This window comes from Telopea speciosissima, chromosome 8 (assembly GCF_018873765.1).
Source record: "Telopea speciosissima isolate NSW1024214 ecotype Mountain lineage chromosome 8, Tspe_v1, whole genome shotgun sequence".
NCBI classification, from domain to species: Eukaryota; Viridiplantae; Streptophyta; class Magnoliopsida; order Proteales; family Proteaceae; genus Telopea; species Telopea speciosissima.
The window spans coordinates 61,609,360-61,636,953 of record NC_057923.1 but is presented as its reverse complement, the minus strand read 5'-3'; the positions used below and the strand labels follow the sequence as shown (position 1 = coordinate 61,636,953).

Below are 27,594 nucleotides of genomic sequence, written 5' to 3'. Positions count from 1 at the left end.
TATTTATGACTCAATAATTGATGTTTTGCCAATAATAGGGCAAAATGATGCAGTTCAATAGTATAGACGTGGAGGAATATGGTTCTTGCATCCAATTTTCCACTAGTGGAACCACAGAATCATGTGTTGGCATGAGTCTAATTTTGGTATCTCATGACTGTATTCTTTCTTTCTTTTTTTGTATTTTAAATGATCCATAATTCCCCCAACCCACACTAAAGGGAGGGTTTTAACAAAGAATTGAATTTAAATAATTGCAATTTTAGTTTGTTTTTTTTTTGGGGGTAAAACTAGAAAGGATAAAATAAAGAACGAACATATTAGAGCTGATGTGGGAGTTGCCCCAATCAGTGATAAGCCCCGAGAATGTCGTTTGAAATAGTTTAGTTATGTACAACAGAGGCCTGGGGATGCCCCAATAAGGAGAAGTGATCTAATACCAATTGAAGGGGCTAGAAGAGCTACTAGGGACAGGCATAAAATGACAATAGATGGGGTTGTAAAGAATGACTTGCATAGTCTGGGTCTTGTGCCAAGTATGAGCTAAAGTAGATCCTATTGGAGAGCAAGGATCCACGTTATCGACACCATGTAGCTGAGATTTTTCTAATTTTTTAGGTTATCCTCTTTCCTCTTGCTTTCATTTTTCATTACTTGTTTTTCTTATCTAATTTCTTCATTTTTACTCTTCATCCCTGTTATTTTCCTTTCCCTTTGTGCGGACCTCAGTTTTCTTTACTTTATTTGGAATGAACCTATATAGCCAATCCCATTTAGATGGAATAAGGCTGACTTCTTCTTGTTGTTGTTTTCCCGGAACATCAAAGACATAAGAAGAGAACTTCACAGTTCATTCCTAAGGACACCCAAAAAGTTCAGAAAACCGTTACCAATGTTTACTATCTAGCCTAGTCCCTTTTTCTTTCATTTCTGCACTGTAGAAACTTAATCTTTACATGCGATTGATTAGTCTTACTCCCTTAGCATTTGGGTCTCAATAACAGAATCTTCTTTAGCATATAAAACTAGACTGATTGGGTCTTAGGTGCCATGAGCTCCTCTTCAGGGAGCCCAGCGCCATGCCCAGGGGGCATCCTAACCTCAAGAAAACGAATGGGAGAGAGATGAGAGCGAGAGAAGAAAGACATTAGAGTGACAGAAGAGAGTAGCAGCTTGAAGGTCGGTCAATGGTGGAGGATGCTTGCAGGTCTTCTTTCTCTCGATTCCCCTGTTGCAAAGGAGAAAGACTTTTGCTTTTTTTTTAACTCCAATTAAAAAAGGAAAATATCGTTTTTTGACATGGTGTTTTAACAGCGTTAACCACTTAGGGTACATTTGACAGAATCTTCCGAAAGTAGGAGAGGGCATTATCATTATTCAAAACCCGAGGGAGGGATTTGATATTATAAATACTTAAGAGGGGAGGGGGATGATATTTACCCATATAATAAATAGCTGCTTGCTCAAACACCTATTGAAGAATTGAGATCAACTAAATATAGCATTAAACTGTACAAACAGCGATTAGATTGATGGATAGGCCTGGTATTGAACAGTTTCTTGGGTTAACTATTCTCATTTTGGTCCAAAATGGGGTCCTGCTCATGCATTTGGCAATCACTAGCCAAATTTTCATCAGCGTGGCCAGGAGGCCCAGGATACATAGCTGCAAAAAGTAATGCATACTTGGGAAAGATTACTACAATACAACTACCCTTTAAATTCAATATAAACCAACTACAGGGCAATGATCATATTAAGATACCGTGCTTCTAAATCAATAATCTTAGCCGGAACTCGTCAGTGCTGCTTCACATCTCTCTACTTCCGAAGTAGCTTCATCAGAAAAACTTGGAGCTTTGGGAATAAGTCCAAGCACCTTGAACATTAATTGATCAGCATCAAAATCGTTGTTGGCTGTCGTCAACAGCTTCTCACCGGTAAAGATAGAATTAGCCCCAGCAAGGAAACACAGTGCTTGTTCAGGCATGGAAAACCGGACCCGCCCAGCTGATAGCCTTACCATTGCCTTTGGCATAACAATACGAGCAGTGGCAATCATCCGAATCATCTCCCATATTTCAACTGGCTGAAATGAAGAAAAGGTATCCCAACATGAGATTTTTCAAGCTAATGAAGTAATTACAAACTAAATTGTGTCAAATGTCAGGTACGGATATGCAGGATGAGAAGAGGAATCCAAGACTCCACTAAATATTGAGCATGCATGTGCCATACAGAGTTCTCGATGAACAGCTGATTGGGTTGCAACTACAAAGCATGCAAGGTCAATAGAGCCTGGTCAACCATTTACAGGCATCTGAATGTCATGTTCTATTGGACAATTAGCGCGCTATTATGGCTAACAATAGATGTACAGCAAAAATCTGATATACAGCATTCCCAAACCACCTAATGCGTTGGGACAACATACCACTGAACCAGGCAGGACAATTCCTCTTATCTCAATTCAAATCTCTGGTAGTTTTTTTTTTTATTTTTCCACCATGAAATTCAACAAATCTCTAATATTCTTTAAGCTGAAGGTACTATTTATCAGTCAGCAACCAATTCAAAAATAGAGAATAATGGAAGTTAAACAATCCTCTAGTATTTTTCCATTGATATGATCTTTAGTCATGCTGGATATTTAGAAGCATGTGATGGAGAAATAATCCTTATAATGTAGTGAAACAAGTAATCATAGAGTGGATAAAGAAGAGTTCATCAGATCCTTCTAGAAAAACGTAATGCAAAACAAACCTTTTGTTGGTATAAATCCAGAACAACATTTGAATTTGATGAAGAACAAAGAATAAGAAGACGTCTAGGTTTTGTGTTTGTATGAAAAAGCTAAGTCAATCCCTTCAAAGAAATTGATGAGATGGGTGACAAACTGACAACATATAAGGAATTAAGTTGTACCGTTTGATATGGATGCATTTCTGGTCTGTTGAGATGGAAATTAGGTAAAATGATTATTTGAGCCACTGAGTACTAGAGTAAAAGGTTTGTAGGATATGGATATAGGCTTTATTACACTTTTAACAGCTTATATAATGTGTGAAAGCCCGAGGTAGTATATATTTCTATCAACATTCATGTGGGCGTTCCCATTTTGATTCGTGAGGGTTGGCACAACTTCAATGGAGTACCATTCCGTAACTGGTTAATGGTGAAAAGTAACATTTGAAAAAGGAAAAACTTTAAAACATTCTATTCTCATTGCTGAATAATGTGAGGTCAGCACAAGGAAAAGCCATTTCTTTTTTTATTGAGTGAATCATTCTACCATATAGATCAAGGACGAGCAAAAAAGCAGGCTCCCAATGGCCAGAATGACCTAGGAACTTATGGTTCCCTGACAATTGGTTAGTCCAAAAGTTAACTATGTAGCATAGAGAGTAAATGACTCACTTTTTCAGAATACATGTGCCTCATCTATGAGCGTTTTTTATATCATAGCTCTATATAGGCCCACTTGGTTTTCATTTGTCAAATAGTACTCAGTTATTAGTTGACCTACAATAGTAGCAGTTGGAATTTCTCTAAACAAAGATTAATTAACTAGAACAGAAGTGATTGCTTTGAAACAAATAAAGAATTTCCAAAACTGACTATCATTTCATTTCTCAGGCTTCTAATTGATGCATGGTCACTGGAGAGAAAAACACTTCTCAGTGATTAGGGTTGTGAAGACAAGTACAACCATAGTTGTCAAGGCGTCCAGGTGCCTTTAGGTTGTAAAGGCGATGCCTCGCCTTACTCAACCGCCTTGGCCACCTGGGCATTGTCTTGGATGCCTTGTCTGCCTAGGCAGATGGGCGAGCACCATATGCTGATTTTGCTCTCTTATTTTTGTTATATAATATATAGATTCTTTCCCTAACCTTTTTATTTGGCAGTGTACATGATTATAATGTTTGCAATACATGGAATCATTGAACCTTAACCCTAGTTATCAAGGATATATATCGGTATTGGGCATCATATCAGAGGGATGATTTTAAGAGACATATTGTATCGTATCTTATCATACCAGAGAGATGCAAGATACACTAGAGATACGCATGGAAATGGTCAAAAAATGCATGGATGTGCTGTGATACATATAAAATACAGTTTTGAAGCATAAAACATAAAACAACTTATTATGCAATATATATCAGCTTGATGCAAGGATTTGGGTCGTTTTTACTTAATCTAGTGATGCATAACAAAAAGAAAAGTAAGAAAGAAAAAAAAAGATTTGAGCACCCCCAAAAAAAAAAGGAGATTTGCAACTTTACCACTTTTTCGTCCAAATCTATTTCAATCCGTGATTTAAGCACTTTAAATCCCCAAAACTTGTTGATATGGTGAAGATTAGGGTCATTTATTATGTTAGATGATTTCTCCAACTCACATCACAGAGAAAAACAAATTTCCAAAGCCTTCGGTTGATCTCAATTCTGTATCTCACTCACGGTTTCTGTTTTGCAAGTTTGGAGGAGGTGTATCCAGTGTATCTTACCTGCATCGGTCCCATATCGATCAAATACAGTTAATTTTTGAAAAATAAGTATCATATCGATAAGCACCGATACCGATACATCAACCGATATGATACTTACCGATACTTAAAACCCTGCTTGCTATATTGTTGTACCTGATTATACCGTCATAGTTTACTACTAATTCTCTGCTAGAATCAATTTTGATCCTATGTGACATCAAATATCATTGAACTGAATTACTGAAATATCTTCTTTGTTCAATTTATATTTAACTACTGGTTTTTATTGCTAGTTTGTTATGAACAATCGGTTAGTCTTACAATGGATGTTAATTTATATGTAACTGCTGGTTTTTACTGCTGGTTTCTTTGATGGGCTGTTAATTTTTACTTATGGTGTTTAGAATGTGACAATACTAGATATATGGGACGGAGAAAAACACTAGGACATTTTGTCGCCCAGGTGATGCCCAGGTGGGCGCCTTGTCACCTAGGCGCTTAGGCACCCCTCCACCACCTAGGCACTTGGCGCCTTGACAACTATGAAAACACCATACTACCATAGGCTACACATGCTCTACTCGAAGCTTGAGCTTCACAATAATAACAACAGCTCTTGGACACCATAGTGAAAATCAGAAGAAGGAAATTCTGTAAGCTAGGTGGCTCTGTCAGGATAGACGCTTGATGAGAGAACACCAACTCCAAGTAAAGTAGTAAGAAAACTGTTTTATTGCAGTACGGATAGTTTTTATGAGCAGATAGGTCATTTGATTACCTTATATCATATCTATTTAATTACCATTTGTTAGTTGCCCTATACAATGTTATTTTCATGGTAAGTAATACTATAAGAGGATCACTTGTGCAAAACTACTCCTTTTTCCTGAGGTGCAAGAGTTCCAAATATGGCTGCAACTTGGGCCAGTCCATGAAAATTCAGGCCTAAGTTTAAACTACTTCAGGCCTGATCCATTCAAAATTGTAAAATTGTGCAGCACCCACTCAGCCTGAATTGCATTCCCTAGTTCTAAAACATCCTAATTTCCAGGTATAACTGGGACCTCCTATTGAGCGATGTATTAATCTTATCTGGAGACACTACTCCAGCCTGCTCACCCACTCCTCCAACCCCCCCCCCCAACCTTTTGATAGATAACCTAATAAATTTTAATAAAGCAACAATAGGATTACAAGAGAAAGTATACAATAAGATCCACTGATGCAGATAATTCACCTAAAGAGCTTATTTTATTGGAAATAAGTATTGGGATGGGTTATGTATGTATTGGGCCTTTGATTCCAGGTGTTTTCTTTGTAATGGGCCACTTTAATGGGCTTACAATGTGGGTACAAGGTAGACATACGGGATTAAGCTTAGTAATAGCTTATTAGCTTTACTTTCATTCCTAGTAGAAATATGAGAAGTTATTTAATACTTGTTTTTATTTTCAGCTAAGTTGTAAGCACTCCTATTCATAGTAGGAGTATATTTCAGTTTGCATAGTTTGATTAGGAGTTTATTTTCCAGTCTATATAAACAATGTAAGGCTGCTCAGCCACAAACGACTTTAATTAATAAAGTTTTGAGTTGCCTTGCTTGAAGAGAACTGTGTGATGCAGTGGGTGAGAGACCCTTCGACCTGAGATAGGTTTTCCTCTTCTTCTTCCCCTGTTTGCCACAATCTACATATTATTTTGTGATCAGTTCAAGCTGCTGCTGCCGGGTGTTGTTTGATTCCAGATTCCATTGAGATTAGTTGATCCTTCTTCAAGCATCACATTCCCATCATCAAGTAAGTCCTATTGAGTGACTGATTTCACTCTAGAGATTAGTAAGTACCAGAATCCACAAAGACGCTCACCCAAACTCATAAAAAGGAGCACCAGCACTTCTATATTGGAGACGCTAGAAATAATCTACTCCTTCCATTCCATAATAATTCTCCTCTTTGGAAATCCCAAAATTCAAGGAGTGCTCAAAGCATTTAAGACCCACTTACATTTCAATATTACCCTCCCACTTAATTTCTATGCAAAAATTCTTCTCAACTTATTTTTAAAATTTGAAATGTGGTGACAGATGATAAAAGATGACAAGGGGGTAACATAGCAAGTGAGCAAACAATTTGAGATGGACCAGAAAGGAAAAAAGGACAGTCATTATAGGGACAGAGGAAATATGATTTTGTTCTGAAGGCAACTAGAAGAATACTGAAAAAAAAAGTAGCCTTCTCGATTAATCTAAACTTAAAGTTGTGATATTTAAATTATAAAGAAAGTTAAACAATGAGAAAGACATTACATAAATACATAGAAGTAATAACTATGAAGTTGACAGAGATGTGGGACTGCGAGCAAAACCAAAAGTGGATTTGACATCTTACATAGAAAATCCTAAAAATGTCTATGGTCCACTATGAAATGGCTAAAATGGATGATGGCTCTGGAAAAATTTGAGTTCCAGAGTTGGTACTCTGGAGATTTGAATAGCAGAAGAGCACTTAACATTAGACAACAGTTGCTCATTAACTACGAAATAGTATAGTTGAATGCCAAGAAAGTTACCTAAAGCATAACGTAATATAAAGTGACATCATACAATATACAACCAATTATGAATTTCACTGGTGCCTAAGGAAAACGCTTTCAAAGAGATGGACTCAACATTTCATGACATTTTTCTTGTTTGCATGGACATCGGATAACTGGAATGACAAGAAACAGTTTCCTAATGCATAATATGATAGACAATTACATAAGATAAGAGAAATACTTTTATAAAGATTGAGAAACTGATCTGTTCCCAATCAGCATCATAGACTTTTTTCTTTTTTGGTTGGGGGGGGGACAGAAGCCGGAAGGTACCTTCTGGTCTTGAAGTGGGGTTCCTTTGACTGCAACCAGGGCATTGATGGGCACACTCTCCGGATGCGTAGGAAGTGTTGCCAATGTATGCAACAGGCCAACTCGGTCGTCCTCTGCTTCCCCAAGTCCTATTATCCCTCCTATCATTGGAAAATGTAGGGTTATCTATTTATCTATTTGTTCCATAGAAAATAAAAGCTATAGTGAAAGGTTCATCTCAACTCTTATTCAAACAAAGAATCAGTATGAAATTAATATAAATAAGAAATTTTCAGCCACAACTCTTTGATAAATTCAGTTGTCAAAATGAATGGAAAGGGTAATTCAGTAACAGAATGTTACCCAGAAAATTACTTCTTCACAAGTGAGGGTTGCACTACTTAAAACAAGTGTAGCATCCATAAACCAAAACAAACAAATAGATACATAATAAAAATCAATAATAGAGATAATCAAAAGGGAGTGATTTTCTAAGTCTAGTCTCTCCATATGCCCTCATAAGGCCATTCCTTGTTTGCGGATATCTTCCATTTCCATTCAGTCATTCAAATTGTGTGGATATCTTGTTCATATTACCTTCCTAATCGTGTCAAGTTCAGCCCAATTGGATTCCACCACATGTCTACAGCGTATGTGAGGTCTACCCTAGTCTACGAGATATTGTAGTGATCAGAAATACAGGTGGAGTTGTCCTGGCAGCGTTTTCTAACTACTACAGGTTGTGCACAAACTCCCAAGCTGAACTTAGAGCTTTGAGAGATGGCCTTAGATTGTGCCAGGAGATGGGGTTCAAAGAGGTAGTAGTGAATTCAGATTCAGGCAACACAGTTAATATGGTGCTCCTTCGGAGGTGCAGCCTTTGGAAAGGGTGGTATTGGTTCAATGAGGTTTTAGCGCTCATACAGGCTACTCAGGCGACAGTGGAGTTTGTGTTTAGAGAAAGCAACAGGGCTGCTGATTGGTTGGCCAAGCAAGCTTGTGAGACAGGGTCTATGGTCACATTCCTGCAGGGTAATTTACCCACAGGAACCTTCCAAAAGATTATTAAGGAAGATAGGGAGGGCCTGCCGGTCCTTAGAGTCTAATGTTGTTTTGGTGGGTTTGGGGTAAGGTGGAATGTCCCCCCCCTGTATTCATTATTCTTTGTTGATTTAATAAAGCTTTGGGGCTGGCCCGGGTCCCAGTTAAGTTCGGGTTAAAAAAAAAAAAAAAAAAAAAAGGTATAGACTATGTTCTCGTCTCGAGATCCATCGAAACCGAGATAATAGCAAGATCTCAGTGAGATCTTGTACCATGATAGCAGGCAGTTCCCACACCTTACATAGATAAGGATTCATTGAAGGTCTTGAAATCTGCCTTGTGGCAGTTCAGTTATCACCTAAATTTTGTTGGTATGTGACAGCCCAAATACATTTTACCACATGGATATTCAAAGCTATCAAATTGGCAGAACCCATCTACTTTCTAGAAATTGGCTTAATGCATGAAAATATAAAGGGAAAAGTCAAATACAGTGGTGACAGTTGACAAGGTTGAGAAAGGCAATGGCCATGAAAGTTCACATGTGGGCCAATCCATAGAGTAACCATAAAACTGTTGGATTGGCCACATGCTCTCCATCTGCTCAACATAGGTGATCCATGTTGACAAGGCTCCCTTGACAAGCTGCAATAAAAGACTGGGATTTCAAGATTGCACTGAGGTAGTTGCTATACCCATTTATCTTCCTCTCCTTCTAATGTGTGAGCTGTATAAAAAATCTAACATCTGAGCATAAGGTTACATTGGCCAGTCATTTTGGGTATTAAGGATGGCTTCCACAATGGTCTTCATCCACTATAGTAATATAGTCAAAGTAACTAAGGATTCTTCTTAACAGATTGAGCGGAAGCTCCAAAAACAAGGTTGATTCAATTCATTTGTTTAATCACAACCCATGTTCACAAACATATACTGTCAAATAACTACAATTTCCACAAGCTCAATCAAATCTATTTTAGTTTTTTAATCCCTCCTCCAAAAACCTATACAAACCTAATTTAGGATTTTCTAGGTGTACACCCTAATTATGGTTACCCTGTCCCTTTCCTACGTTGTACCAAAATTTTTGCTAAACATATCTTAAGACGTTTGTTTTTCAATTCGGAGGAGGAGGATCAAGAATCTGCCATCACTTCAAGAAATTGTCCTAATTTGATAGATATTAGGCTCTAGAACTTCGGAAACTATTGAAACAAGAACACTGATCAGTCTGTTCTAAGCAGTGGTCAATAAGCCCAGTGAAAGGTACTCCCTACTACAATCACAAAGAGTCAACGCATAGTGAACTTAACATCATAACCCAAATAAGGCTTGTCGCAATTAAGTCATATTATAATATGACTCCAGTAAGAATCAAACAGATTAGGCCAAAGATGCCTTAAGGCTTGTCTTGCACAATAGGGTATGTTTTCAACTCCTTTCCCTCTTCCCTACTACGGAATTATTCTATTATCAAAAACAACAGATAAAAGAAAAATAACATAAATGCTGGAGGAGTTTCTGAGGATACTGTTATAGGAACTCCTCCAGTGTCTCTTTCATGCAAAAAATGAATAGAACACGTCTATTTCATCTGGATACATTAATTTTTAGAAACCTCCAGATACTGCGGAACTAAACCAAAGTCAATTGGCTGATTAGCTGTCAGTACTCTGTAATGAAGGGAATAAAGATTTCTACTCTGATCTTTTCCAGCAAGAGTATGCTTTAAAAAGTGATAGATTTTCTACAGTGAATCACCTGAACAGACATTGATCCCTGCTTCTCGTACATGCTGAAGAGTTTCCAGGCGTTCATCATAAGATCTTGTAGTTATGATGTTAGGGTAGTACTCTCTTGAGGTATCAAGATTATGGTTGTAAGCTGTAAGCCCTGCCTTCTTGAGTTCCACGGCTTGCTGCTTCTCTAGCATGCCCAAAGTGCAGCACACTTCCATGCCCATCTCCCTGTCATTAGTCAATGTATTGAAAATATATTAATATTTCAAAAGTTCAGTTCCTAAATTATTTTATTAGTTTGTAAATCAAAATTAAGAGAGGGGGGGGGGGGGGGAACCCACAAGATTGGTCTTTCAACCACATTTATGTAAGCACCAAAAAGATGTGCCTCTCATATAAGTGTTGAGATATCATATTACTTGAGAGGATACAAACTATTTTTTTCAAAACGTGGGGATTACATGAGTTACAGGCTAGTTCCAGGGGGAATACAAGTAATTTACTCAATATATTAATATTTCAAAAGTTCAGTTCCTAATTATTTTATTCGTTTGTAGATCAAAATTAAAAAGGGGGGGGGGACCCACAAGATTGGTTTTTCAACTACATTTATGTAAGCACCAAAAAGATGTGCCTCTCATATAAGTGTTGACATATTATATAATGAATATGTTATTGGTGATTACTAACTTGAGTTCGTTGTTGAAAAGACATAAGAATTAATAGTTCAATTGGTATCCTCTCAAACATAAAGATGTTATATGGAAAGCAAACCCAAGCAAGTGGATGATGTAGATCAAAGAAAGAAGAATAATTTTCGGATTCGGGTCTCATACAGTTTTTTGGCTCAAATTGAGCCCACAGTTCAATACGTTAGGCCCAAATTTAAGTCCCCAATGGGCTATATGGGTCATGGGCTAAGTAATTTTGAGTTTTCTATTGTAACGGACGCATTCTATAAGACCAAATAGGAGAGACATAGCCTACATGAAAAAAGGGATGGTTTCTATTTTATGGAGTTTCTATTTTCAGTTTTTAGATGCTACTTAGATCATAAGCTATAATATAGTTTCCACTTTGTTCCTTAGCTAAGATACTTTAATAACTTGCTGTACAAGTCCCATTATTTCCTTGTGAGGGACTTCCTTTTTTTTATTTTCTTTCCTTCTTATGTTTGGGCATATTAGAGCTTGAGAATTCTCAGCATAATTCATTGATAATCTTGATGAATATCTACACGCAAGGGAATAAATCCCTGGAAGGAAAGGGTGAATTCTCCACATGTGATAATGTGGATTGTGTACATGTGATAATAGGAAAGAGAACTTGTCAAAAATAAACACGAGACCGTATATAGAGTTTCCATATTCGTGGAACTCTATATATGTCAATACACCCCCTCAAGATGGAGAATCGAGGCAGCGAATCTTCAGCTCGCCCCGTAAAAATTGGAAGTGCACCATAAACAATGGCTTTGTGAATGCATCAGCTAGCTGATAGTGGAAATAAATTGAAATGACAGTTGACGCTTGGCAACTCGATCCCGAACAAAGTGAAAATCAATTTCCACGTGGTTTGTACGGGCATGGAACACTGGGTAGGCAGATAAATATGTAGCCCCAATATTATCACACCACAGAATTGGGGGACCAGGTAGGATAATACCGAGCTCAGTGAATAATGATTCAAGCCAAACCAATTCAGCAGCAGCATCGGCCAAGGCTTTATATTCAGACTCTGTAGACGAACGGTTGTTGCTTTTTGGAGTTCCAGGAAATGAGGTTCGGTCCAAGAAAAATGGCATAAGCCCCTGTAGATTTGCGATCCTAACTGCTACCAGCCCAGTCCGCGTCAAAGTAGGCTTGTAAAGTGAGGTCTTTAGACCGACCGATGAGAAGATAATGATGCCGGGTTGCTTTCAAGTAACACAAAATCTGTTTGACTAGAGACCAGTGATGTTCCGTGGGCGAATGTATGTATTGGCAGACAGGGTTGACGGCAAAGGCAACGTCAGGACATGTAAGAGTGATATATTGGAGAGCACCCACAATGGAACGATATTTTGTAGCATCATGAAACAAAGCACCCCCTGCATCAGAGGATTTTATAGAGGTAGCCATAGGAGTGGAGCACGGCTTGCAATCCATCATACCGGCCCGTTGCAATAAATCAGTCACATACAGTGATTGGGAGAGTAAGAGTTCCTTAGAGCTGTAGGTAGCCTCAATACCAAGAAAAAAGGACAGGTCCAAGATCCTTGATTGAAAATTCAGAAGACAGTTGATCAAGGAGAAAGGTTACCTGATCAGCCGAATTGCTTATGACTAAGATGTCATCCAGATAAATAAGCACATATATAGTATGATGCACATCCTTAAAAATAAACAGAGATGGATCCGTTTGAGATGCCCGAAAACCAAGTTGAAGAAGATACTGGGAGAGGCGGTGAAACCAAGCACAAGGGGCTTGTTACAGCCCATATAAAGATCTGTGAAGCTTACACACATAGTCCGGACGGGTGGTGTCAACAAACCCTGGCGGCTGCGCCATATATACGTCCTCAGAAAGAATACCATGTAAAAATGCATTGTGTACATCAAGTTGTCGAACTGGCCAACCTTGTGACACTGCAAGTGATAAAATGGATCGAATAGTTATGGGTTTGACAATAGGGCTGAATGTTTCAAGATCAAGGTTTGAAAACTCGGGTCTCGGAGGCATCTCGGCCCAGCCAAAAACCAAGACGAGTTGAGATCTCGGCGAGTTACTGCATTTTTTTTTTTGACTCGGACCCCCAACTCGGTGGGTTTTACACATATTTTGGGTCTGAAACTTGGTTTTCAGCCTATTTCAGGCCATTTAAACACAATGGCATGCCCAAATTTTCCAAAAAACAAGTCCAAATATGAGTTTCACTTTGGACCATAGGTTGGTAGGCGACAAGTCATACTAAAACAACCTACTCTACACATAATTTTGTAATACATAGCAAATTAGCAATCAAAACATTCAATTTAGTACATATCAATCAAAACATTCAAATAAAAAGTACATTACATCAATGTTCTCTGAATTTGTTACATAAAATGTGATCGAGTAATGAATTCTTCCCCATATTGATCTGTCCATGTTAGGTTCTTTTAAATGGGGTAGATGGGTCTAAAATGGGTTAAAAATATGGGTCAAAACCATATCCAGAACCGATACCGACATCTCGCCGAAATCTCGAGATCTCGGCGAGAAATTGTAAAAATATAATGCGTAGGTGGTTTCGACTCGGTTTTTTGAAATACCGAGAAACTCGGCGAGATCTCGCGAGTTCTCGAACCATGTTCAAGATAATCAACTCCAGGGTCCTGATGAAAGCCCTTCGCAACCAATCTAGCCTTGTAACGTTCAAGAGGGCCATCAGCCTTACGTTTGATGCAGTACACCCACTTGCAGCCTACAAGATTCATTATGGAAGATCGTGGAACTAAGGACCATGTTCCATTCTTGATAAGTGCATTAAACTCATCAGCCACAGCTGCCCGCCACTCTAGAACTTTGGAAGCTTGCGAAAAAACATGTAGGCTCAAAGGGGGGAAATATCAGTAGATAAAGCATGAGGCCTAGAAAGCCAAGGGCGTAATTGCATAGGGTGACCAGATGGTGGAGGGTCAACGTAAAGCTCCTGAAGGGAGCGAAAACGGGTGGGAGGTGGGGTCAGTGATGGGGAAAGAGAGGGTTGTGGAAGAGGGGAGCCAGGTGGGGTTTGGGAGGATGGCGGTGAAGTGGGTTGGGTTAAGGGCATTGGGGGAGGGGATGGTATAGTTGGTGGGGGGGTCAACTAGTAGGCGGTAGCGCGGGTAAGGGAGGTGCAGCCGTTGGTGTTGGTACAACACAAGGGATAGAACCCCAAGGGGAAGGGGAGAAGGACGAAGTAGAGGGGGCAGAATTAGAGAGAGAGAGAGAGAGAGAAACTGAAAGACGTGCTCATCGAAGCGAACATGACGAGCGATCCACAATTTTTTGGAACGAAGATCAAGGCAGCGGTAGTCAGTGTGAAAGGATTGTAACCAAGAAAAACACAAGGGGTGGAACGAAAATCCATTTTGTGGCGATTGTACGGGCAAAGATACGGGTAACATAAACAACCAAAAACACGAAGAAAATAGTAATCCGGTGCTTTGTGATGGACTAGTTGAAACGGGTAAATTTTATCAAACACACGGGAAAGCATTCGATTAATAAGAAAAATGGTGGTTTCAAACGGAAAGTGCCAATATTGCTGAGGAACATGACCATGGGCAAGTAAAGACAATCCAGTTTCAACAATGTGATGGTAGCGGCGCTAAACAGCCCCTTGTTGCTCATGAGTGTGAGGACAAGAGAGGTGATGAGAAATCCCAATAAAGGTGAAAAGGTGGGGAGAGTGCGATACTCACCACCCACCCCCAAATCAGTTTGAACAACACGAATTTTACGATTAAAAAGGCGCTCAACAACCAATTGAAAGGTGTGACAAATAGAAAAAACATCAGACTTGCGAATAAGAGGAAAATACCAAATATATTTAGTGCAGTCATCCACAAAAATTACAAAATAACGGTGACCATCAACAGAAGTGGAAGGCGATGGTCCCCAAACATCACTATAAATTAAATCTAATGGAAATAAGCTACGGGAAGAGGAAGGTCCTAAAGAAAGACGATTTGGTTTGCCAAATTGACAAGCATTACATAAATTAGATAAACGGGTGGAGTGACAAGGCAAATTATTTTGACTAAGCATAAAACGTAAAAGAGGTTTAGGTGGATGACCAAGGCGTTGATGCCAACCGTCTAGCAATGTTCGTTCAGCAATATTGGCCGTTGGAGAAGAAACCAGATCAAAGGAGACAGTGTAGAGACCATTATTACTCGATCCAAAAAAGAAGGATTTTCTTGGTTACCTGATCCTTAACCAAAAAAAAAAGACAAGAGTGAAATTCAAAATAAACGCCATTCTCTTGACAAAAATTTTTAACAGAAAGAACATTTTTAGAGATGGAAGGAACATGCAAGATGTTAGAGACACGAAAAGAAAGAGAATCAGAACTAGAGGGATAAGTAGCAGTACCAACATTAGAGATTGCAAGTCCCTTACCGTGTTGCCAACATGTAGTTGATCAGGGCTGTGATAGCTATCATAGGAAGAGAGAGAGTGCAAATCCGGAGTGACATGGTGAGAAGCAACAGTATCCAGATACCAGGTCAGGGCAGTGGAAGGTGGCAGTGTTGGGAGTAAAGGAGGATTAGCATAGTAGGCAGCAGGTTGGGCGGGGTTGTGGTATGGGCGGTAGGGCATGGGATTGGGGTTGGCAGTTGTGGTGGGGTGGTGAAAAAGGTGGGGCTGATGTTTGTAATGGCATTGAGAAGCAATGTGATAGAGCCTGTGACAAACCGTACACCAAGGAGTGGGCCCCTGCGATGATGAACGGCCCCCAAAACCACGGTCGCGACCACCTTGACTGCGAGTAGAACCTTTAGAAGAAGGGGCAGCACCGTAATCAGAGGGGAAAGAACCCTGTTGAACTGTGTTTGCCGTTGGTTGACTGGTCGAAGAAGATGACTCAGTGAGAGAGCTTGTTCAAAGCGGAACCATGAAGGAACTCATGGCTAAGCAGCATAGCATGTAATTCATCATAGGAGATCGCATCAGTGCGAGTAAGCAAAGAAGAAACCATGTTGCAGAAATCAGCTTTCAAACCGCGATAAACATGCATGTTGAAGGTGCTAGGGCGAAGAGGTTGACCGGCTGCAGAAAGCTCAGCCACTATAAGCTTAGCGCGAGTGAGAAATTGGGACACTGGCTCATCCGGTTTTTGAGAGAGTCTTGGAGAGCCATAGAAAGCGACAATAAACGACTCTCAGAAGGGGATGAGAAAGAAGTAGAGAAAGCATCCCAAATTTCCTTACTCGAATATTCGTCGAGGATGAGAGGGAAAACCTCCTCAAAGATTGATGCAATCAAGAGACTTTGAATCATAGCATCTTAATGACGCCAAAGGGCAGCAGCAGGAGAATCGGTGGGGCATGTAAAGGATCCATCAAGGTACCCAAATAAATTTTGGGCCAGGAGAAATGGTTCGACTTGCGTCTGCCAGAACAAATAATTCTTGGAAGTGAGCTTGATCGAGATGTAACGATGAGTCTGAGGAAAGGGAGTGCCAACACAGGCACGGTAGCACTTGGGGCGATGAGAGCATGGTCATCGCTCATTGTAGAAGAAGAGGGGGAGATGAAGACTAGGATCGCTAACTCGCTAGAGTAGCGGCGGATGATACCATATTAGAGCTTGAGAATTCTCAGTATAATTTCATTGATAATCTTGATGAATACATACAAGAGCAAGGGAATAATCCCTGGAAGGAAAGGGTGAATTCTCCACATGTGATAATGTGGATTGTGTACATGTGATAATAGGAAAGAGACCGATTGTGTACATGTGATAATAGGAAAGAGAACTTGTCAAAAATAAACACAAGACCGTATATAGAGTTTCCATATTCGTGGAACTCTATATACGTCAATAGGGCAATGGCAGTTATAAGTGTAAAGGACCTTAGAGTCCTCCGGAACTATTTTGATTAATGAATAGAAGTTTGGTTTATGCCAAGTTTTGCTGTGAGATGCCGTTGAGAGGTGAGATGCCTTAGGGTTAGTGAGAGACTGACCAAGGCCATAGGTGAGAGGCCTTGGTCATAACCCCTTCGTCTTCTTCCTTTCATCTCTACCTTCTCTTCTTCTCAGTTTCTATTTTCATAACCTGCAACTGTACTACTGTTTGGAGGCTACTGAGACTTCTTTGAAGGCTATTGGAAGTGCTGTCGATGATCCAGGTCTGATCCATCGAGTTCCCCAACAGATCAGGTGTTTGGAGTTTATCTATACCCTGCGGCATCCTTTATTCTGGAGATTTCGAGCAGAAAGTTCAAGTTGATAGAACTTCATCCATTCATCAACTGAATACACCCTTCTGCTATCATGTTAACCATATCCCTGCCTTCATTCGACAGCAGTTTCAAGTCCATCTAATGGCTAGAAACATGTGTGTCAGTAAGTTGCTAAATCTGAGTTGAGTTTCTAATTTTGATTCATAGCTATTACTTCCAATCTAGACATCAACTGTGGATGGGTTTTTTGAAGTATTCAAGGTCTCCTTACTTCTGGTTCTCCCTTACTTTTTGGAAACTGATTAGTATCTATTGTTTTAGACCTTGGTTGAAACTAGGATTTTAAGGGATTCATACTATGATGATTATCTACTTTTGATATCAGTTTGACACGATATTGAACAAGGGATAAAGGTTTTCTTCCTAGTTTTTAATTTGGCAGCAAGTTTCCATTCCAGTGAGCTTACTGTTTAAGTATGAGATCTGTCCTTGGACTGTGACCTTCTTTGTGGCTTAACCTTAGTATCAATTGCCTATACTGTTGGCCTTATTATTAGGCATAATATTATCCAGTTGCTTCTGTTAAAGAATAGGTTCACTTGATGTACTACAGTACTCATCGGTCCTGCTGTTTAGTGACCCCCAGTCTTATCAGTGGATGGAGTCATCGAGCAAGCATCTCAATAGAAGATCCAAGACAAGCTCAATAACAAATGGCATGAAGCTGAGAATCCAAATGGGAAGACTCAAGCTTCACTTCAGTAAGGCCAAAGTCATGAACGGTTTAAGCATTCAAATTGAAGATCAAGTTTAAAGAAAACATCGTGAAGATCAAGACTTAGGAATTAGTTTCAAACTTATAAATGTTTTATTTCCTAAGTGTTGTAATAGTGATTCTCAAAAGCCCTATTTAAGTAACTAAAGACCTAAAGAAACAATACTCCTAACTTAGGACGTTAATATTGTGACTTAGCTCAATCCAAACACAAAAAATCTGTGTTCAGGACAAACGTCCTACCCAAGCATGGACGTCCAAGCCGAAACAGAACTTTTTAAGCGGTTCTCAGGTCCTCTGTGTAAACATCCGCACAACAACACGGACATCCGCACTCGAGCGCAGATGTCTGACTTAACCCCATCCAAGTAAATGATGGATGCAATCTTGGAATTCAGAATGAGTTAGCCATGAACTGATCAACCTGAGACTTGTAGGACTTCAAGTCCGCTTTCATTGGGATTTGGAATCAAGTTGATCAGATATAAAGAGAAGTTAGGATCTTACAACGAGACTAGTCCATGTTCAGAATCCTGCTTCTGCACATACAGTTACTTCATAAGCATTTTAGAATCCCTTGCATTTATATGGCCCGAGCTCAAGATATAATAATTGTAGCTCTCTGAGTTTGCTTCCAATGGTTCAAGAATTAAGTCAATCCGAGCTCAAACGAGAAAGTTATGGCCAATTTATCGTGCACTGTTCAGAGGCAAAACTGAGTGCAGACGTCCACACTCAAGTGCCGATGTCTGCACACTTGAGTGCAAACTTCTGCGCTCATGTGCAAACATCCACACTGGTGAAAAAATGACAATTTTTTTTTAACCTTTAGAGAGTCTAACAGCTAGTTTTTACCTTTTGCTTGGCCTATAAGTAAGGGATTCAGACATCTTTTCACAAGACTTTGGAATATCATTTGCACATCTTTTGGTCTTGTTTTAAAAGGTTTTTGAGAATCATACCTTGTGCTTTTACTTGCTTACTCTACCTTTGTAGAATGTTCTGTTTGAGCTTTTATTTGTAAATCTTGGCTTTTAGAGGCTTTGCATCATGAGTGAAAACAATCTTCAAAGCTTGTAGTGGGAGATTGGTGAGTTTTATATTTTGAGCTTTTATTTGTAAATCTTGGCTTTTAGAGGCTTTGCATCTTGAGTGAAAACACTCAAACACTCTTCAAAGCTAGTAGTGGGAGATTGGTGAATCTTCATTATTGCAAGGTTTGAGTGTTAGCTGAAGCACTTAGATTTGTTGTGAGTCGGGAAAACAATGAAAGGTTTATAGTAAGTAGAAAGCTACATTGTAAGGGTTTATTGTGGTCCGAGAAAACAATTGTGAGAAGCATAATGGAAAGTTCAAGTGTGTGAGTATCACTTGGGAGTGGATGTAGGCAAGGTTGCCAAACCACTATAAATCGCACCGTCTCTTCCATTGTCTCTTCCCCCCCCCCCCTCTTCTCTCAATTGTGTCCTGTTTTTCTTTACAACAAAGGCTTTCATCTTTTTTATTAGGGTAAAAAAAATTTAATTGTCACATCTTTCTGCATAACCTAATTCACCCCCCTCTGGGAGGCCACACCATCCACTGATAAGCGTGGATGGAAGTTATACATTGAGGTGTCAATGTTGCTGGAAAACCAGTTTATTCAATGTAGATACCTTGAAGCTCCCATATGTGCATTAAAAATCTATACTTTGCATTACTGTACAATATTCATTAAAAATCTATATTTTGAATTACTGCACAAATCAACTAAAGCATGGTTCATTCAATCAGTACCTTAAAACACGACTGACAGGTTTTCAATTGTAATATATTATTACCAACATATAACTGAAAAATAGGAAAAGTTAGATTGATCACCCAACCTTCCTACTAAAGCACTTAAGGCATAGTTTGAGTTTCTTTATACCTTATGTCTTTTACATATGCAAGGATCTGGTTGAAATTGGTCTTCCTGCCAATGGTATCCCTCCATGCAGCACCCATGCAGAATCGAGTACTACCAGCCTCTTTTGCCTGCCAACAAATTTGCAGATGGTTACAATCCACCATAGAACATTAGGGCATCATATCACATGACACACTTGAACGTGTATCAGATATATGGATCAGGAAGGAAGATATAGAACTTATGACGATTTGAACTGGATACTCATAAAAGGGAAAAGTTTCTACAAGCAGTTCACTAGGAGAGGAATCTCTTGATGGAGTGCCCCACTTCTGACATGTGGAAGAATGATATGGCAATTATAACAATTGGATTGCTTTGCAATGGTGTGGATTGACCACGTGTCTGATTTCAGACCAAACTCACATATACCCTTACAATATAATGGCATATCCTCCCCAGTATGTCCATGCCCTCCCAGGTGGTCCATGCACCATCTTGATAGTCCTGAATTTTTCAATGCTTTATTTTGCCAAGTGACAGACTCCATTTAGGCTGGAACTTGACATGTCAGCAGAGGACCTCATTCTACATGTCTACAAAATTTGGGCTCCATCCAAATTGCCAAATAGTAGATATGTGGGGGGACCATCAAGAGATTCCTTTCCAGGCAGGCCAACTGGAAAACCTCCTCCCTTTTATTAGCTATATATACAAAGGCGCAATTTCTAGTAGCATAAATTTGCCAAGAATCTAAATCCACAGTGGAAGCATGAAAGTTGATGTGATGGACATGGGTCACTACATGTAAATCTAGTATCCAGAATAGTCACGAACAATAATAAAGTCATTGGCGAACTAGAATATTGGGGGAAAAAAAGTTCTGTCAGCTTCATACGAAAGTTGAACCAAATGATTTCTTTCAAATTACATGGAAACAATTGGTTCTGGTCCATAAGATGGACCTTGGCCCTATGTCTGAATCTAGCATCCAGAATAGTTATGACCAATAATATAACCATTGGTGATCAATACTCATTCCAAAGACAAGTTTGGTCAGCTTCAGTCAAATTAAATAATTCTAAAATAATTAATCACTAGAGAGATATTCCCAATCTCAAGACAAATCTATTACCTTCAGCCCCATTAAATCAACATAACTTTTCATATGAAGACATCCTGATATCTAGTTGGGAGCATGAAGACAAATGTATCAATCCCTGACACCAACAAATGTGCCCATTTATAAGCCGTATACTGCAAGGAATTCCTAATTTGGAAGTAGAGAAATATGCACCTCCTAGATTTAAGTGCTTCTTGAAAAGATGTAGAGATCATGGTTCCATGATGAACCAACAGACAAGAGATACCAACAATAATTTCCAACTAGTCTTTAAATTATCAAATCAGAAGTAAAATGTACCTTCTGTGCTGCCTCCATAACAGCATCTTTGTTCATCAGCTTTTGGCCTTTCAATCCTGTGTCATACCGAGAGGATTGAGGACAGTACGAACAATCTTCGCTGCATCCACCTGTTTTAATAGAAAGAAGAGTACACTGCTGCACTTCCCTAAAGTTGTGGGCATGTCTATGGACTTGAGCCTGAAGAGGTCGCACATTCCTTATCAGACTGACAAATGGCATACGGACTGATGATAATGACAACAATGAATAATACCAATGATGATGATGGCGATAATATTATAATCACGATGCAGATAAATTGATAATAATAACAATAAAATAAACTTTTATTTCTATCCATAGAATATTTTCACCGGTAATATATCCAAAAAGAACACACATACTTCAGTGGGAAAAGAAACAATGGCACAGGAAAGAGAACTAGAAGTTCGAAGCTAGAACCAGCTGCATCCTAATGTTCGTGCTCGGTTTGATGAATTTCATTCTACCTCATGTATCCGTTCACACTTCAAGAGGACAAGCTTAGAACCACAGTTTTAAAGATCAAACTGGCCATCAAACCATTTAGGTGTCTGCTTCTGCTTTTCCTGGTTTAACCATCAGTTTTTTCCAATAACCTGGGAGTCTAACTGGAAAACCAGGAACTTTTTGGTGAGTCGTCTCAGTCTTAAGGCCAATCAAAACAAAGTCTTTCCCTCACACAATAAATAAGTAGAAGTAGGTGAAGGGAGGTAGTCGTTCTCAAATTTCACAACCATAACCAGGTAAATTCATATTGTACATCATCTTATATACTAACCAATATTAAGGAACATGTTGGGATTTTGCAGAATGTAACAGTTTTAAGAGGGATAGTTTCATTTACACAGCTCTGTTGCTAGAAGCTTACCTAAACTGTCCACTATGTAGCAGGATGATGTGTTGATTCTAAACATTGGATAGATAGGTCTAGGTTTGGATTAATCAAGTGTCAAATTTCGAGACCTAATTCAATCAAATACCCTCCCATGTAGTGTCATGCATCATTGTATTTTTTCAGCCGTCCGTGTATGCCCATGCACCATCATGCTGTCCTTGGATTTGAAAAGCATTGTTTTGTCACTTGGCAATATCCATTTGGGCTGAAAATTGATACGTAGGCAGGGGACCTTGAGTTCTACCTAACTACAAAATTTGGGCCCCATCCGATCTGCCATATGGCAGATATTTGGTCCATTCAAATAAGGTTATCTGAATGTGTCGTTCAGAAAACCTTCCCCCTTTTAAATATCTTCCAATAAGAAGAGGCAGAAAATAGCCCACATTGTCAGGAAAAACCTAACACTGTTTATCTTGATGAATATTGAAGTAATTTGAAAAATAAATTGTGCTTTAAGTAATCAGGACCTCACTCATCTCATCTCATTCTTAAAGAAAAACCCTATCACTTCCTCTTCAACAAGCCCTAGAGTACCTCGAGCCATGTTGAAGTAATTTGAATTCAAACAATTGAAACTACCAATATCACTGGAGCAACAAAAGAGATGTAACAAAGGACCATGAGATCGAAATAGTGAGTATCAGATTACATTCATAATGTTTATCAAGCAGAGAGATCTTCTACACCTGTGGATGAGAGCATCGAAGGCCTTTACTATTCCTTAGTGCTGCAATTGAGTAAATCCCACTCCTAAAAAGGTGAAGGCCACTTTCCTAGGGAACCATGAGGGGACATGATCTTATTTGAGCTTATTCCATCCAAGTTAATTGCAGTGCTTGACACTGACTAAAAATGACAGAACTGGCTTGAATTAGGCCCAGACTTGATAATATGGGTCAGTGACGCAGGGCATCACCAGCACCATGGCATTGTTGTGTATATAGTCCCTCACAAAAGATCCCACCAATTGAGAAAATAGTGGCTCATAGACTAGCAACTGGATGATGGTTCCTCCATCCGTTGGGAAATTGTCTTGTGATGATCAAGTGAATTTAGCCAATGAGAGTTAATAAACATACCTAGTATTGACAGGTTTATGCAAAATTTATATATATGTTATCCACATTTACAGAACTCGATTTTGCCATATTGGTGGATTCACTTGTTTTTTCACATAATTCTTGTATAAGTTTAATACAACAACAACAAACTCAGCCTTATCCCAACTAAATGGGGTTGGCTACATGGATCCTTGCAAAAAAAAGTCGGGAAAACTGACTGAAAGTAAGAGGGATGAAGAAAAGCAGAGATGAATAGATGAGAAATGAAAAGTGAGCTATTGGAAATGAAAGTAAGAGGAAAGAGGCAGAGACCAGGAAGTAAGGGAAATCTCAGATAAATGGGGTTGGCAACATGGATCATTGACCTCCAATAGGCTCTATCCGAGGTCATACTTGGCAAAGAGATAATTTACGCTGTAAGTTTACTGAACAATGTAAATTATCTCTTCTGAGGGTGTTTTGGTAAAGAAAGTTATAAATAGTTTTTTTCTTGTAAGTCAAAGCAATGGTCAATATGGACCTAGGCATGAGTTTTGGCTGAGAGACCACCCATTTGCCTAATTACATTCCAATTCTTTTGTATCAGTTTTAATATGCTGTGGTGTATAACTGTATATATGAGCTTTACCCAACGAAATACTTCTTTTTTTTTTGGGGGGGGGACAAATCAGTAAATAACAGTAGATGTAATCTTATGCCCCTTAGACACACATGTTTTTAAAGCTAACAAGTCAAGCTGATTGGCCAAAAACGTCTAGTCACAATTCACATGTATATACAGAAGGATTAATGTGCTTCTATAAATAAATCCACTCATATTTCTAATATATAGAAATTTCTTGAAATAATTACTACTTAATATATAAAATATATTAATCATAAGGGGTCCTATTGTACATTACGAATATTTGGATTTTTTTATTTTTTTTGGGTAAATAATATTAGGATGTTGACTGGGCTCAAAATCTGTCTTCACCAACTAAGCCGCTTTGCCCACCATAAAACAAGAGGGAAAACACAACAACCCCTATTCTGAATTATGAATGTGCCTCTGCATGCATCATCAAGAGATGGGTGCAAAGGTTGCTCCAAATATATACTTAGTGAGTTCAATTAACCATTTTCATTAATAGCTAGATTTTAATGCAAAACTATGCATAAGTATTGAAATCTCTGGAGTATATCAAACAAATCCCATAATTTTAGTTTTTTTTTTTTAAAGGAAACACTAGTTGTACAAATGCACAAAAGATCTCGAAAATGACCAACAGAAGCAAAACTTACGCCATTAAAAAGAAGATCCAGAATTGGAGAATCGTAAATCGACTTGATTTCTTCTCTGCTCCAGTTATTCCTCGGTCCTTCCCGCATTGTTCTCTCTGCTTCAACAGCTGCGATCGAAGAAAACGAAGAATACTGCAACGCAGGACGGATGACAGGGCGCAGGGATCGAACTAGAATCATTTTCACTACTCTGTCTTTCTATAGTTTAATGAAATTAAATTTGAAGCGATTAGGAGAGGAGAAAACCCCTAGAGTTGCAGAGACACTTCAGCTCAGACGCTCTGAGACGTTAGCGAGTAACAGAAACTCGGAACGACAGACACCAGAGAGCGCCCCCTTTCAAAGAATTGAAGAAATGTTGACGTTTTTTTTCTTTTTTGGGTAATAAAGGAACTGTTGACGTTTACCTAATATTCAACTTTGGGTCGTTGGATCCAATCACTCGACCAGCCTCGGGATTCACTCCTTTTTTTGTTGAGTGAAATTTTCACTCACAACTTGCAGCACGGAGGCAATGTTGAATAATTGATTTTTTTGGCGCTCGGCAACGTTGAATGAATAAACTAATGGTTAGATGGGCAAGATTTTAAGAATCGGGATCAGATCCGCGGGATTTGCTGATTTTGATTCGAACCGATCCACAGCAGGGTTTTAGTAATGGGTTTGGGATCAGAACCGGATCAGTTGATATTGTGATCGATCATGTTTTCTTAAAAAAAAAAAAATTTTGAGTTTTTTATATTTTTATCATTTTTGTGTCAATCCATTGACATGGGATCGATTAGGAATTAGTATCGATCTCCACTTATTTCGATATGAATAGACCAATCTACTACTGATTCCTCAAACCATGATCCATTGTTGAGGTAAATGGATCAGGTAATGCGGACTGATCCGGCTGATTCCATTAGAAAATCATGTGTCAACATGACGATCACGTGTTTCATTTAAAAAAAAATAGTTTGAACATGCATGCATTGTGGTTGGATTTTACTCCTCTCAGGTTCCTTCATCTGTTGGTTTCGTAAGTACCCCTAGAATCGTGACATGTGGTAAGAAAAGATCTAATGGTCGTAATTTAAAATAAATTTTTTAAGTTATTATCTAATCCTAGTTAATCAAATCCATATCTTGACCCCAGTTAAACTAATCACACCCCTAACTAACCCTAGTTTAACAAGATTTTTTACCTGGCGATTCCAAAAAGGGTTTTGAAACTTCAATAGTTTTTTTTTATTTTACCCGTTTCCAAACCTCTGTTCTCGCATGGCCGTTGCCGGAGGGGATGATGTTGAAGCAGCGGTGGTGGCGTTGAAGCAGCGGCGGCGGCAGCGTCTAACCTACGACTCCCATTGAAACAACACACTGTTGGAAAAACCGTGATTCCCACCGAAGCAACACACGGCATTGAAGCGAAACTTAACCTGCGATTCCTATTTCTCCAATTTCAGGTAAAAGTTTGTAGTTTCTCCATTTTAAGTGCTTGTTTTTTAAGTGAAAAACTGTTGAAGATCCATGAACAGAGATGGATTTTGTAATCTAATGTAAAGGAATATATATGGTAAAGGAATTGATCAATGTATATTAGCCAATTCCAACAGTGTGTTGTTTCAACGCCGCCGCCGCTGCTTCAACATCATCCCCTCCGGCAACGGCCATGCGAGAACAAGGGCTTGGAAAGGGGTAAAAATAAAAAAAAACGATTCAAGTTCAAAACCCCTTTTTGGAATCGTCAGGTAAAAAATCTTGTTAAATCAGGGTTAGTTAGGGGTGTGATTAGTTTAACTAGGGTCAAGATATGGGTTTGGTTAACTAGGGTTAGATAATAACTTAGAAAATTTATTTTAAATTGTGACCATTAGATCTTTCTTTGCCACATGTCATGATTCTAGGGGGTACTTACGGAACCTACAGATGAAGGAACCTGAGAGGAGTAAAATCCATCGTGATGGGCATGTTTCAGTGTCACCATCATAGAGAAAGGGGAATGGGAACCATTCAGAGGAAGAGAATAATGGAGAGAGAGGGACATAGATGGATGGGTGTGGAGGGAAAGCAAGGTCGGGGTGTTGCAATTGGAGCTGGAGCGGGAAACAGAAAGGGCAGAGGAGAGGAGAGAGAGGGCAGGAGGATATACGTCGTGCTTATAAGTTTGGAGACTAGACTTGGATTTATAGTATTCTATTATAATATTAGAAAAAAGGATTTTGTTCGAGAAAGTAATTCCTATGTCAACACGAGGGCCAATGAAGCATGTGTGGAAACATCAACAAGGGTGGAAAAATCTAAAGAAAACTTGCACTTTCATCTTTTTGCTACCCTTGATTTTTCGTTACCTAGGACTTTTATTCGGAGGAACAAAAAGGAAAAGAGAGAAGCACAGTCGAAGAGGCGATCACAGATCAAAGACTCTCTAAGGAAGGGGGAGAGAGAGAGAGAGAGAGAGAGAGAGAGAGAGAGAGAGAGGGGGAGGGGGGGTTTGCTTCTTCACCCACACTTATGAGCAGCTTGCCACAGGAGAGCCACAATAGGCGAGGGAGGGGGAGGGATGCAAGGGTGGGGTTGTGGAGGCGGGGACACTGGGGAGGAGAGCAAGGGTGAGAGAGAGCCAAGGAGGGAGAAGGATGCAAGGGTGGAGGAAGGGGAGGGTGGGGAGGGAAGGGGGACCGTTGGAGCGGGAAATGGGAGGCCAAGAGTGGAAAGGACCAATGGGCGGGCCCAAGGGAGGGAGAAGGAGACAAGATTGTTTTTGTTTTGTTTGGTTTTTTAAAGTTGAGTCCTAGGCCGATCTACTACTAATCCAACAGGTGTGTATTTTTTGCATTCAGATCCTCTATTGCCGAGCTGCCCGGCCCAACAGGACCCTACTGTCAAGACACAGTAAGGAGGTAAATGATCGTCTTATCCCCATTCGGACAAGGCGCTCAGGCAGGGGTAAGACGGTCATTCCTCGCCTTGCTGTATCTTGGCAGTAGGGTCCTGTCGGGTAGCTCGGCAGTAGAGGATCCAAATTTGGTATTTTCTCACATAATTTTTCTTCTCTCTTTCTCTCCTCATTAAATATGTGAGTCTTCCTTTTCTTTCACCATGACCACACCAAAACAAACAAAAAAAAGTCAAAAAATATATTAAAGTGCAAAGATCAAACGTGATGGATATATATCTAAGTCAAGCTAGGATACAAAGCAAGGCAAAATTATTTA

The 27,594-nt window shown here is 39.3% G+C and overlaps 1 protein-coding gene across 1 annotated transcript; it reads right to left on the bottom strand.

The window, feature by feature from the left end:
• Positions 1–1,499: 1,499 nt before the first annotated feature.
• On the bottom strand, positions 1,500–24,724 carry LOC122671526 (biotin synthase, mitochondrial). The gene is made up of 6 exons (XM_043868794.1): positions 24,392–24,724; positions 21,125–21,304; positions 19,723–19,829; positions 10,145–10,350; positions 7,364–7,503; positions 1,500–2,089 (listed from the first exon to the last, which is right to left on the bottom strand). The coding sequence occupies exons 1-6, from the start codon at positions 24,569–24,571 to the stop codon at positions 1,787–1,789; spliced, it is 1,116 nt and encodes a 371-aa protein (XP_043724729.1). The 5' UTR covers positions 24,572–24,724; the 3' UTR covers positions 1,500–1,786.
• Positions 24,725–27,594: the final 2,870 nt, after the last annotated feature.

Excerpts from the sequence above, each read along its gene's own strand:
- LOC122671526 (XM_043868794.1), bottom strand. The coding sequence starts at position 24,571 with ATGATTCTAGTTCGATCCCTGCGCCCTGTCATCCGTCCTGCGTTGCAG. Across the intron at positions 21,305-24,391 it reads TGGATCTTCTTTTTAATGGC|GCTCAAGTCCATAGACATGC; the intron begins GTAAGTTTTGCT and ends CGACCTCTTCAG. Across the intron at positions 10,351-19,722 it reads GCATATGTAAAAGACATAAG|GGAGATGGGCATGGAAGTGT; the intron begins GTATAAAGAAAC and ends GACTAATGACAG.